General features: G+C 42.3%; 1 protein-coding gene across 9 annotated transcripts in view; it reads right to left on the minus strand.

Annotated features, from left to right (window-relative positions):
* TSNARE1 (t-SNARE domain containing 1) overlaps positions 1–14,384 on the minus strand; it is a 510,738-nt gene that overhangs the window by 263,953 nt on the left and 232,401 nt on the right. For all 9 annotated transcript variants that reach the window (XR_012659332.1, XM_075085935.1, XM_075085934.1 and 6 more), the window contains 2 exons: positions 8,413–8,487; positions 6,811–6,867 (listed from right to left, as the gene is read on the minus strand). Coding sequence is in view for 8 of the 9 variants with exons in the window: in XM_075085935.1 (XP_074942036.1) it covers positions 6,811–6,867; positions 8,413–8,487 (132 nt within the window). In the remaining variant the exon portion in view is untranslated. The remainder of the gene's footprint in view (positions 1–6,810; positions 6,868–8,412; positions 8,488–14,384) is intronic.

The following is a 14,384-nucleotide window of genomic DNA, read 5'->3' on the forward strand; positions in this document are numbered from 1 at the left end:
TCCTGGCCTGAATTTGCTCTCCCCTTATGCTGCTGTCAGCACAGATCTGACAGTGCTGCCAAAGGCGACCCTCACGGCCCAGAAATGCTGCGTGCAAGGACAAAGCTCTCCACCCAAGGTGAGTATCCATCCAACTAGCCACACCTGTCACTATATCTATTTCTATTAATATTTATAGCAATATTTATAGCAATACATGTATTAATATCTATAGCAATATTAATATCTAGATCTAGATCTATATTTATGCAGATGCAGATGTAGATGTAGACATAGATGTAGATATGCATGCATATCTATATCACAGAATCACAGAATGGTGGGGGTTGGAAGGGACCTCTGGAGCTCACCCCGTCCCACCCCCTGCATGAGCAGGCACACCCAGAGCAGGGGGCACAGGACTGTGTCCAGGCGGGGGGTGAATGTCTCCAGGGAAGGGACCCCACAGCCTCTCTGGGCAGCCTGTGCCCCTGCTCTGGCACCCGCACAGGGAAGGGGTTTGTCCTCATGTTCAGGGGGAACTTCCCATGTTCCAGCTTGTGCCCGTGGCCCCTTGGCCTGGCGTTGGGCACTATTGAAAGGAGTCCAGTCCCATCGTCCTGACACCCACCCTTTAGACATTTATAGGTATTGATATCTATAGATATACACAGCCATGTCAGCAGCGCTGGCAGATATCATGCAGCAAAGCGCCGCCCGCGCTCACTGTGCAAAAAGCAGTGCTCATGAGAACCCAGGAGCCAGCACTCCTTGAGGCCGTGTCCGGATCTGATGCAACAGGTGAGAAAAGTTTTTCCTATCTTTACGAGCACAGCGATCACCTCTGCAAAGGACCCTGATTTGGCTCGAAAGAAGGCATGGGTATTTGCAATATCCTTTAAATTTAGCAGCTGGGAGGAGAAAGAGCACTGCAACTGCCCGGGCAGCTACTATAAGCAACGGGGAAAAATATTTTCAGAGCTGTCACTGACTATGGAAGAATAATAATGTGGATACCAGTTGAATTATGTGTCCAAGCCTCTGGCACAACACAGACTTGCTCTCTGCAAAAAGCACTCTCTCCAGCAAGACACGTTCATGCCAGCATTTCATCCCATGACCTCGAACGCCTCCACGCAACTCCAACATCACCATTTCCCACACACGGCCCTCCCGGCAGGGTCCTCGCCAGCGTGGGGTGAGGAACAGTGGCCCCAGGATTTGGGAGCATAAAAGCAAGTGCTTGCAGAGCTGGGCGGTGAGGTTGGCTCATTCCAGACAAAACAGCCCTTCGGTTTGTGAGACAGCTCCGGCAGTGACTCAGAGCTGGGGTAGAGGAGAGCGGCATCAGCACGGCGTGTGAAGCCAGCGAGCTGCTGTGGAGGTGGCTTCATACAAAAGAAACCCTTCCCCTGCCTTCATCCCCTGCCCACGCAAAAACCTCTGTCCTTTCTCACTCCAACAAAAGGAAAAATAAAAATGAAACCCCCCCAAAGAAACAAACAAACAAACAAACAAAGCCCCCAACCAACCAGAAAACCCAGCTAATGAATACAAACCCTTTGCTCGGGTGCTGACAGAGGCAGCTGCAGTTTCTAGCTACATCAGCAGACACGGACAGGCAAAGCAGGCTTATCCCATGACATGCACTTGATAGGGGATTGCTAAGGAAAACCCACAATGCTGAAGTTGTTTGGGCAATTTAGGAAATGGCAGGTTTTGGGGGGGATTTGGTCTTTTCTTATTTTTCTCCTTTTGTAGAATAAGGGGCTGTATGTTATTGGACGCTCAAGCCTCTAGCCTTTGCAGATTTCCTCCTTTACAGATAGAGCAGGATTTGGGGGTTTTCTTACATGTTTTTCCATGTGACATTGAAGACCTGAGCACTCCTGCTGCCCCACAAAACCTGTGCACAGCCACAAGCAGCACAAGGAATGTGGGTGTTATCCCAAAGGCTGCAGTGCAGGTTTTATTGCCCTTAAGGATGGAGGATTCCTCATTTTAACTCTTACAGTTGCCAAGTGCTTCATCCCTGAAATATCAGAGGTGGAGTTTAATGGTTAGTTAGTGAAGTACCCTGTCTATAAAACCCACTGGCATTTTTTTGCAAGATCATGGGCACGCTGAGCAGAAAAGCAGGGCCACTAGAAGCAGTGCAAGGGCAGTAGTTTGGGCCATTCAGAATAGATTCCAACTCCCTTGGGAATACAGGGAGCAAATAAAGAAAAGCAGGTATGAATCTATTTCCATCCACTTATTAAATCCCTGTATCACAATCTATTTCCTGACCCCCAAACAGGCAGAAAAAGAAAAAAAATTGTCTTAGGAAAACTGCTTTAATGACTGCCTTAAAAAAAAAACCAAACAAAAAAACCAAACAAAAACCCACACTTAAATAAAGTCAAGAAAAAATAGCTGTGTGATTTAAATGCTCCATATTGACAGCCCTAGGAACAGAGGAGTGGGTTGATTAGAATACAGCTTTTATTGGATGCATAGTCATTTAAAATAAAGTTGACATTATTGAAATAACGCTTTTTACAGAAGTAGCCGCATACCAAATGACCTTGAAAAGACATAGCAATTACTACCACACATGCAAGATACATTATTGCCAAAGCTAAGGCTTGATTTATGAAGATACACCAGCCAGGCTGGAACATTAGGAACTGGGATGAGTTCTAAGATAAGATGTTAGAGTCAATAAGATAAATGTTTAAATAAAAAGCTCCATTTGCTGGGGCAAAAGCCATTATTTTGACTGTGAGAAATTCCATTTTGCATTTAAGAAAAATACACACCACAACCTCTCCCAGATGTTGAAGCCAGTTTCCAACTGAGCTTTGGATGTTCAGCACAAAGAGCACCTACTGCATTAAAAACTCACTGTTAATTTTTGTTCAAAATAGCCTGTTGGCATTTGCTTAGACTGTGAGATCCTCAGGGTGGCACAGTCTAATAGCTGTGCTTATATAGCATCTACCATGATAAGGACCCTGTAAAAATAGAAGCCCGACTAACTAGAGCCATTACACACACACATACATATATGCAGTTTATGCAGATATTATTGCCAAGAAATTATTCTCCCATAAAGACAAGGATTGGATCTCGCTGTCCCAAAATGAGAATTTTACTCTAATCACATAAAAAGAACAACTTCATAAACACAGGAAGAAAGAGAGAGATGATGCTTCCTGTGAGAAGGAAGTCCATTTAAAGCATGAATAAATTGATGCAGTCAGGAGAAAGAAGCTTGTATATGCAAATAGAGGTTTATTACCCATTTTTGTGCTCCTAAGAAACATAATTTACTGACCTTTGAGAGAAGGTTCAAGTAGGCTTACAGAATAAGAAACAAAGGCATCTCTTTTGGCAACTGCCATGCTCCAGAGCAATAATTATCCTTCCCTCTCCCCGTGAGCAGCAGGAAATGAAGAGGGGTGCGATTACACTATGGCAATTACTGTAATTTTAATTTCTAAAAATTGTCAGGAAAGTTTCCTCTTAAAAAAAAAAAAAAAAAGTCTGTTCAGATTTTTGGTGTAGTTTTAGTTTAAAACTCATTCCTCAGCTAAAACAGAGCTGTGCTTCCCCCTCTCCCACTCCTTCTGGGGAACTGCCCACAAAGTCTCAAAGTCTCCATGGTGAGAAAGCCCACTTTCCTCCTCATTAGCTGAGAAAATATACAGCAAAGCACGGTCAATGAGGATCCAGAAAAGATGGAGGTGGCCCGAAGGCATGTCACAGATGCAGTAAGGATGTACAAACTGGGCTGTCCCTGCTAGGCATTGCCAGAAATTGATACTTAGGAGCCCTCAGCTTTTCAGCCCAGTCTGCTGTTGGGTTTAATATCACTCGAACTTATTCAGTCATGGGAACAATAACATATTCATCTTTCGATGGGAAGCAGATGACGTTAGGTGCACAATAATTAAAAAGAATTAAAAAAGGATTATTTTCATCTCCTATGATTAGAGGGATTATTGGCTTTTTTTTTGATTTTCTGCAGGCTATTGTTTATTATTTTAATATTACAGATCTATTATATGCTAGTAGAACAATATAATATTTTATTATAGCCAACTGTTGCACTGTGGGGTGGACTTAGCTCGAGAGGACAGGTCTACCCAGCTGTCCAACCTCCCCTACCACTGACCACATCGTCCCAGGCTCTGCACCTGAAATACTCCCTCTCATCCAGGGGACTCTCTGCCTGGAAGGACGAACAACTGCTTTGCACCAAGGTGTGTCTGTGCAGGGGAAGAAGATGGGATTCGAGGCACATCTGCCCCGTATGTAGGCAGGAACCAGAGGTGACTGTATCTTGAAATACATTACCATCTTTGCTGTATGCCACCACAGCATTTTTCATAAATGGAAATTTGCTTTCCAGGATTCCCCTGTGCACTCCCTTAATGAGACTTCTGAAGTCTCATTTTGGCCTCTGAATGAATATCTGAAATTGTTTTCACAGGTCCAAGAGAAAGGACTTTTTTCAAATAGTTGCCACAACTCAAGTTCAACAGTGATCATTGAGCATAGTAAAAATTTGTGCAGTAACACACCTATAGAACTATATCTATTTGTCTACACACAAACGCATTCCTACAAATGCATATTTGATTAAGAATTTATATAACCTCAGGCTGTAAGGAATTTTGGATCAATGCCTTTATTTTGCTTTTATAAATAAATAAACTCAATTAAAAGGTACTTACAGCAATGGGCAGGAGAATAATTTTCCTGAAGCTTCACTTTCCAATTTTTACCTGTTACATGGGTCTAGGGAATCAGTTACTCCCTAAAGGGAACTTATCAGAGTTTGGATTGCCAAACATCTTACCTTTCCCACCCACCAATGGAACAGAAGAATTATTGGGACGGACATATAGAAAAACTAGAATTCTTCAAACCTCTTACAATTTGCTGTAATAAATTAAAACATAAATAAAATAAAACAAAGCCCTGCAGACAAGCAGCATTTGAATCAAGTCTGGATCTGCAGCAGGTCGAGAAGTTCACCTTGCTGTCTCACAAGACTTATAAAACAGGTTAATGGCCAGCAGTGTCCCACAACATATGCAACAGTCATGGCCATGCAACCATGTGGTGGTCCAGGCAAGACCAGAGTTGTTCCCACATCTGCAATCCACTCCACTGACAATAAACTAACAAAGTTGGTTAAAAGCACAAGAAGTAATATAATATAGACAACATGAAAACAAGTCATAGCTAATTTGCACAAAATAAACCCCCTTATTTCTGAGCTCAACCATCAAACCCAATAAATGTTTGATGTCTGGTGTATTTGACTACCATTCAAGAATATACTAGTTGTGACCATGCACAATGTCCATGTTTAAAACAGATCACCAGTTGGTGGACAAAAGTAAGCTCTAACATTTCTATAAACACACAGCTGAAAAGCAACATCTGTGCACAATCACTCCAAAGGAGGTGGTGGTAACTCGCAATAAGGGTAAAGGAATGTGTTAGCCCTTTGGCACACAAAGGCCTTAGTTTCGTTGCCACTGCCACCTAAAACCAACTAAGTGACAGGAAGGTATAATGCAGAATAGTAATCACTTGAAACCTATCTAATATTAATCTAATCTAATCTAATCTCTAATATTAAATCTAATATCTAATATTAAAGCTCTGGTCCATTGACTTCCCCTAGTGGTAGGGTCTTCAGTGGCATCATTTCACGCTTCTTCACAGAGAAGCTTTAGTGTTACAGTGAACAACTATTTCATATATATACATTAAGGAGGATATAGAAAACTGTGTGGCACCACAAGGTAGGGAATGAAGGTTCATTATGAAAGCAGAAAATCTACTGACTGCCCCTTAAAAGAAGAGTATCAAGAATATCAGAAATAGTCACTAAAATTAGGCATAGAGTTCTGCTTTTTGGTGGCATGATATCAGTTGCAAATACCTAAAAGCTTTTTAGTGTGTAGGACTTGAAAGACCAACCTAATCTCTGCCGGACTCACACTACAGCTAACTGATCTCCTGGCATCAAACTTCTCTTCGAAATCTGTGGAGTTTTCTTGTACACACACACACACACAATCACATAAACGGTATTTTGAATTACCACTTGTGAAAGACCACATGTATATGCATATATATACATATATATGCACATACATATCTTTACACTCTTAATCATGTTACATATGTGCACAGACATGCATACATTTAATTATATTTTATATATACACACATATTCATGTACCTATGAAGGTAAATATATGCACAAAGCTATAATGTATATACTCTGATTACCTATAGTATTTATTCATTGACAAAGTTCCTAATATGGGTAAAAAGAGGAAAAAAAGGCTTTATTTGTATATGTAATAGTCAACCACAATATAATGTAGCTGAAGAACACAGAATACACGATCCGTCTTAAAACTGAGGACAGAGATTTGATAAAAACCCTTCTTCCTTCCTTCTATGAAATTGCACTTGGAGTGTGATTTCACTTAGCCTAAGAGCCCAGCTCCCAAGGAAGGGGGCACAGGGTGCTCTTTCATATAGCTCAGAGTAGACAAAACTTCCATCAAGAATGGAAAACACCCCCATGAAGAACAGAAAAGCAGAGAGTAATTAAACAGGTCATATATATGTCTTTTTTTCCTGTGTCCTGTATCTTTCACCTCCAAAGATGTCATACATTTCTGTTTGAAAACCACCTCACTGGCTTCAGTGTAGGTAGTGGGGGAGCACCATGCTCTTCAGCATCATTAGTGGAGTCAGAAAACAACCCATTTTAGCAATATACTTACTGTTAAACGCAGAGACACATGAACTTACCTGTTTGGTACTTCTCTGCCCAGTAGGAAGCAAAGCTTTAGATTTCTCTGCTATTTTCTGTAAAAAAGGGGAAAACAAAAAAGGAAAATGGATGAGAAAAACAGAGTCCAAATATTTACAGCTGGAATCATATGAAGATTCACATGAAGATTCCTCTGCTTTTTAAAGAGAAGGACATAGAAAAAAGTCTTATTATTTAGAAAAAGAAAAGGAGAATAACCACATTGAAAAGTTTGAACTTGCAGGAATTAAAAGTCTTCAAAGCTTCCAGAATGACAAGGTTATCAAAACTGAAACGCGCATTTCAGAAATGACAGCTAGGACGTGGATAAGTAGCAATTTACCACTCAGATTGGTTTCCTGACGTAACCGGGCATTCACAAACTGCCGCGGCTAATTTTGGTACATCTGAATTGACGACAGGTTTTTTAAAAAAAAACAAACCTACATGTACAGTTCAGATGGATTGTATTCATGAACATTAAAATAAAAAGCGTAAAAAAGGTCTGTGTATATGGGGGTGGAGCCTGAATCCTACCAGCTTCTCATTTAATGAGATAAAGTTATTTTGTTTAAAGACCCGGCACATGGCGTTTTGAATAGGATGGAGAAATAATTAAAAATACGAGATAGCACTAGAGATAATGCAATGCTGTTAAATAATATACATGCCGCTGAGCGCAATTTTATGTGCTTTTATTTATTTCTTTATTTTCAAACTGTAGGTAGCAAGTGTTGCGAGATCAATCAGTACAGAATGTTTCTAATAGAGATACGTTATTAAGTGCACGTTGCCAGCCAAATTTCATTGCAGCTGTATAACTACAATGTGTTCTTTCTACGTTTTGCAGATACGGGTCAGACTCATTAAAGTAGTACAAGAAAGCAAACAGAGTTTGTCCAGGTTGCGTTTTCATAGGATTCAATTATTCCAGATGTATGTTCAAACCTGTTACTGCAGGGGAGAGAAGCAGTTTGAGGATGGTAAATTTAAATCATTACTACGGTGTTTAAAAGCGAAGCAAATCTGCCCCTCAGTAGAGCCTCCCCTGGGTAAAGCGGGAGAGTGAGAAGCAAATGAAAGAGCTGGAGTTCGTGTTTTGTTTGTTTTATTAAACAGCTTGATTTGGTGACAGGTCCAAACCACAAGATGTATTCAGAAACTTTCTGGCAAAGCCATATAACACAGCAGAGCCATAAAGTGGGTTAACATTTAAATAAGCAATGTTGTCCACACTTCTTCTGCAAGCAGAAAAGGTGCAAGGGGCGCTGTGCAATCACCTCCCTTCTCCCCTGAAAGTGGGGGCACACCAAAATAATGTCATGGCTAAGCCACGGGAACCATTGAAGGTCCTACCAGACACACAACTGGCAAAAGCACACTTTTTTTTCTTTTCCATTGCTGCTGAATTGTTCTGCAGTGGCTTCCATGCGCATATTCCAACGTAACGACACACTGCTTGACTGATAAAGAGAAGAGGGAGAAAACGACATGTGAGCAGCTCTGTGGAGATGCTCCATGCTCCTGCAAGCCATGCTCACTCCCACGTAACGCATTCCCAAACTCACCTACAGAAGAGTGGAAGCAAGAGAGACCCTCACCTTCTGCATAGCTCCATATCTCTGGATGGCATCAGACAGCTGGTTCTTCAGCCTGTCCAGCTGAAGTCGCTCTTGCTGTTTTGGAAAAACAGAGGCCTGGTTAGCAGATCTGTCGAGATAAATCAAGTAGTAGACTCTGTCTGTGACCATGGGAAACAGTCCTGATGGGAGACACCAAGTAAACAAAGTGGGCATAAATAGTATTCTAAAAATTCAATTTCACTGGGGCTAGCAGGATGCTACGAGGTTTTATTTTAGGAAGGGAGCACAAGATACTTTGATCTTTTGGGCCAAAAGCAATTAAAACAATGTCACCTTGGATATTCTAGATAGCACTGAAGTCATACTACTGTGTGGGCTGCTATCAGAGTGGATACCTTCTTTGGCAGGGATATATAGTGGACATTTTCCTATCCTGCTTACTGCATGAAGGGGGCCTCACTCCAATACCAGTCCTTGAAGACTGTGAAATGCAAGCAAATAGATACCTTACTGCCATCAAAAGAACAGAATGGCTGTGGCATGGTGTTCTGTGTCTACTTACTAAAATCCAGCCTCAGATAACACAAGGGAAACTCCTATAAAAAGACATTTATTTGGATGATACCCCATGACAGAAGTCGTCACCTCATTTGATGGCAATAGGTGATTTACTGGACTTGAGAGGTTGTCGTGGTTTAGCCCCACACAGCAACTAAGGCGCCCAATGTGGGGCACAAAGGGTTTGAGATAATAACAGCTGCTTGTCACAGCATTGATTCATCTGTCCTCAGTATTAGTTTATCTGACCTGCACCATGCTCTTTTTTTTTGCTGTACATAATAAAGATTGGTGTTGGGTTCTTTAGTTTGCGGTGCTCTGCAGTGATTAGCGATGTTTTAGTGGGGAGATTTGTTATTAAAACAGTGGCCTTGAGCTTTATCTGGTGTTTGGGTTTTGTACTGAAGCCATTACTGTACGTTGAGTACCACCTCATGGAGACAATTAGCAATTATACCTCTTCCTCTGAGAGGATTTTTTTATGGAGGAAATACAGAATGGCACCTTCGCTACCTTATTCTGTGACATCTCCTCCTTCATTAAAATAACTTTTCAGTATCTTGAACATCCTTGGGGAGTTAAAGGACATCTATTGGTATTTATTGGGAATATTGTTTCGGTTTTGTATAAGGTTAATAAGCAATTTAAGGCTTGATAGTTATGAGTGGCAGGGTATGTGGGATAGCATAGGCAAATACCATGGGCAATGGGCACCTCCAGTGTTTTGTAACTTCAACCCTGAACAAGAGCAGAATCCTGAAAAACTAGTAGAGTATTTGGAGAAAGTATGTTGCACCCTTGCAACTCCAGAGAGACACAAAGCACTACAACATCCTGGGGCCTGGCCCATGCCTACCAAGCCCTGTTCAACACTATTCAGTACCCACAAGGGGAAGAGAAGGTCTCTGGATCTGAAGACAAAATGACAGGCACTTAGGCCACTCAAACCCCCATGACAGGCACTGCAGCCAAACCAGAGAACCAATCTGTGCTGGTATCAGTCACCTCTATACACAAGAAGAAGTCTTGGAAGCAAAAGTCAATTCATTTAGAAAGAGATAATGGAAGAGCAGGGCCATCAGAACAGGAGGAGGAAGAGGCAGAACTCATGAACAAGGTGGAAATTACTCAGTCCCTATGCTTGACTGAATTGCAAGATATACAAAAAGAATTTGGCTTTCATCTAGGTGAGTACATTGGCATCTGGCTGCTCTGATGCCGGGATAACAGGGCCAGTAGCCAGGGGAAGGAAGCCAAACAATAGAGACCCCTTCCTGGGGAAGGGGGTATTGACAAAGCAATTGGAAAAGCCTCTGGAGGCGACTTCTGTCCATATTGAGAGGAAGGTACCCCTTCAAGGAAGGTGTGATATATCACCCAGGAAAATGGACCACCACAGAGAAGGGTATCCAGTGCTTGAGGTGATTTATGGTGACCTGGCTCTTCATTCAAAGACCCAGATAAAGCCCAGTGCACACAACCCATGTGGCAGAAGCTTGTACAGAGTGCGCCATCCTCACATGCAAACTCATTGGTAGTACTGGCCTGGAAAGATGAAGAGGTACCAATGCTGGGGATGTGGCTGACAGACTCTGGGATTACAAAGCACATACCTCTTCATCCCTTGTCATGGCTGTGGAGAAACTGATCTGGGAGGTCCAGCAACCCCACAAGAGGATATGTCCTACTCCCCACTGGTACGGACACTGTCTCAGCCATTAGGAGTAAGAGTCCCTTTGCTCAAGAGAGAGGGTACACAGACAGGCCACCCTATCGTTTTATCTGTGTGACCACGGAGAGGACATGAGGAAGTGGGAATGGAAAATCTACCTCGACCATACAGGCACGGGTACGTGAGCTGAAAGGGAGAACACTCACTCAGGGAGGTTCTTCCAGGAAAGCTGCTGCTCCAGTTTCCAGTGAGCAATTCCCCAGACAGAGGAGCAGAAGCACTGATTTTATTTCTGAGCTTAACAGGGACACTTGTGATAGGCATTTAAAAGAAGTGAGTTGTGACTGCCATGATCAGGACTAGAGGGGCCCTGCCTCCAGCCGGGTGGAGCAAAGGGATAACCGGGCTTACTGGACTGTGTGGATCCGATGGCCTGGCACGTCCGACCCACAGGAGTATAAAGCTTTAGTGGACACCGGCACACAGAGCACCTTAATGCCATCAAACTATAAAGGGGCAGAACCCATCAGCATTGCTGGAGTGACAGGGGGATCCCAAGAGCTAACTGTATTGGAGGCCGAGGTGAGCCTAACTGGGAATGAGTGGCAGAAGCACCCCTTTGTGACCGGCCCAGAGGCTCCGTGCATCCTTGGCATAGACTATCTCAGGAGAGGGTATTTCAAGGACCCAAAAGAGTACAGGTGGGCTTTTGGTGTAGCTGCCTTGGAGATGGAGGGAATTAAACTATTTTCTTCCTTGCCTGGTCTCTCAAAGGCAAAGGCAAACCCGTTCATGGAATTGCTTTTACTTGAGGACCTGGGTGCACTTGGTGGGTGATGCAGGATGATGGGGATTTGATTTTGGGTGAAAAAAGCCAATGAACTGAATGATATGATGTTAATTGCTATATAATACTCTATGTCATCACTACTGTGGTTGCTATATGCCGTATCAATGGTATCACAGTAGGAATCCTCCAAATTAATGAAGAATGAACTTTGATTAAACCAAGCAAAGTGCAGCAGTGATGCAACAAGAACTGACTTCAGCATGCAACAATCCAACACCACATGCACACCGTGAAAGACTGCTGCCCTGAAAGACTGTTATGATAGTTAGAGCCTAAAGGCATGGACTAAATGAACTCAACAGACATTTTAAAGGGATGGTCCATAGACTAAGGGAATGATGCCTCTGTCTGTATGTGTGTGTGCGTGTATGTATATATATATATAGGTACCAAAAGACAGGAGAAAGTGGTGGTGATTAATTGGAATGTATGGGAAGGTTAGGACCTGGCCATGACATAAATGGCATAGAATAAGGGCTGGATACTGTCCTGGGTTCAGCTGGGACAGAGATAATTTTCTTCCTTGTAGCTGGTATAGTGCTGTGTTTTGGATTTGCTATTAGAATAATGTTACTAACACGCTGATGTTTCAGCTGTTGCTAAGCAGTGCTTACACAAGTCAAGGACTTTTCAGCTTCCCATGTTCTGCCGGGTGCATAAGAATCTGGGGGGGGGGGGCACAGCCAGGACAGATGACACCAACTGGCCAAAGGGATATTCCATACCATATGATGTCATGCTCAGTATAGTAACTGAAGGGAGTTGGCTGGGGGCAGTGATCGCTGCTTGGGGACCGGCAGCGTCAGTTGATGGGTAGCGAGCATTTGCAGCACTTGTTTCTTTTTCCCCTGGGTTTCGCCTCTCTCTCTTTCTTTCGTTGTTTTCCTTTTCATTACATCATCATCATCATCATCATCACCACCATCATCATCATCATCATTATTTTTATTATTATATTTTAATTATTAAACTGTTCTTATCTCAATCCATGAGTTTTCTTACTTTTGTCCTTTGGATTCTCTCCCCACCCCACCTGGGTGGGGGCTGTGAGCAATCGGCTGCATGTTGCTCGGTTGCTGGCTGGGGCTAAACCACAACAGCAATCCATCAGCCACAACCTTCCTTCTGCCTCACCTAGGGCGGCTTATCAGAAACCAACTTATCTCCACATCTTCCAAAACATGTACCCAAATGTCACCACCTTTCTGTCTGGAGCTTGCCTCAGCAAGATACCTATCCATGTTTTAAACAAAACTGTTCTCCAAAGGAAGACACCAGTCTAGCCTGACGTTACTACCCAACATGCTGCAAGATCGCTGCTCTCAGATGGAGTGTCCAAACCCAAACAGCGTTAGGCAATGGAAATTCTCCTAGAACTATTCTAATCCCTGCATCTCAGATTTCCAGAGTGCAGGAGTTTCTGTGTCCAGGTTTTACAGTGAGCTGCCAAGGAAGTGGGGCGCCACCTTAAAAACCAAGTAGCAAACAAAACCCTATCTACACTAAAGCTACTAAGCAGAAACATTCACTTCACAGCAACTTCAGCTGTTTCAGACGACTGCTTAAGAATACAAAAGTAAATTTTATAAAGGATGGGATAAACATTTTAAATTTTTAATGGTAGTATTTTCATACACAAAGATATCCCGGTCTAACAGTCCTTCATCCAAAGACTTAAAACCATTTTTAGAACAAGACAAGTATCGTTATTCCCATTCTAGAGATAAAGGTCTATAAACCTTATGTTTGTTATACATGCAAAATCAGATAAAGATTGCCACCCTGGAGAGCTGATCTAATGGTCCGGCACTCATCCTACAAAAGCCTGGAATTCAAGATAGGGCTCTCTACTTAAGTCCTTTGAGGTTAGTTTGAAAAGAAGCCATAAAATAGCCATGTGCTCTTTTACACCCGTCCCCTGCCTTGTATCACACTGATCCACTTACATCAGTATCTTTGCTCCTGAAATACTATTAATTTGCTCAGTTGGGCATCCTGACTCGAATAGCTCCAGCAGTACTTGGAGCTTCAATGGAAGCCAGAGAATTCCCACAGTGCACCTTGATGGCAGTGCATTACTGGTGGAATATAAGGAAGAAAGAAAAAAATATATTTTTGTCTGTGTGTGCATGCAAAGCAATACACAGAATAACGGATCGGAAAGGACTGACTACAAAGCTCTAAATTAATGGAAGGCTTTTCATGCTGTGAGAAACTTTATGGGAGGACAGTCTGCAGTGCTACCTAGATCCCCAAGAGGGACTTACCGACCAGCACCCAATACCCACCACAACTATTGATTTTATATAAGGGACGAGGGCTACAGGCTTTATATCAAAATTTGTATGTTTAATTACTTAAACTATACTCTGTTAGAAAAGAAGAGTTTAAAAAAAAATCTGTTAAACTAATTGACTTGGGCGCAGAAAAAATTATTAAGTGATGCCAATAGAGAGCAGGAAGTTTATTCCTCCTTGTATTACTATAATTGTTTGTGTGTCTATTTCCTTCAGTTCTTCAATATTCTCCCTTTAACTTAGCAATTTTTCTCCCCATGACAGTAAAAGCTATTCTCCTGAGAGTCCCCAGTGGACACCACATGGTCTTCAAGGGTAAATAATGACATTCTTGTGTGGCACTATAACTGGGTTTAATGTGACCTTGTGTGATTCCTCTTTGGGCCCAATTTACATCACAAAGTGGAGCCAGGAGATCAGCACAAAAAAGCCCAGATCCCCATATCTCCAAGAAAGCATCTTCTGTTTCATCAAGCTCTGATGTAATTATTCTCAGAGCATGCAAGAAAAAGGAAAAAAATAACAGTCCTTGTAGACTAATCAAACCAACACGTTTAAAAAGATCAGAGTATTAAGGTTCATGCCTACATAAGGTCGATATCTATGTATAAAG

Source organism: Phalacrocorax aristotelis, chromosome 2 (assembly GCF_949628215.1).
Source record: "Phalacrocorax aristotelis chromosome 2, bGulAri2.1, whole genome shotgun sequence".
NCBI lineage: Eukaryota > Metazoa > Chordata > Aves > Suliformes > Phalacrocoracidae > Phalacrocorax > Phalacrocorax aristotelis.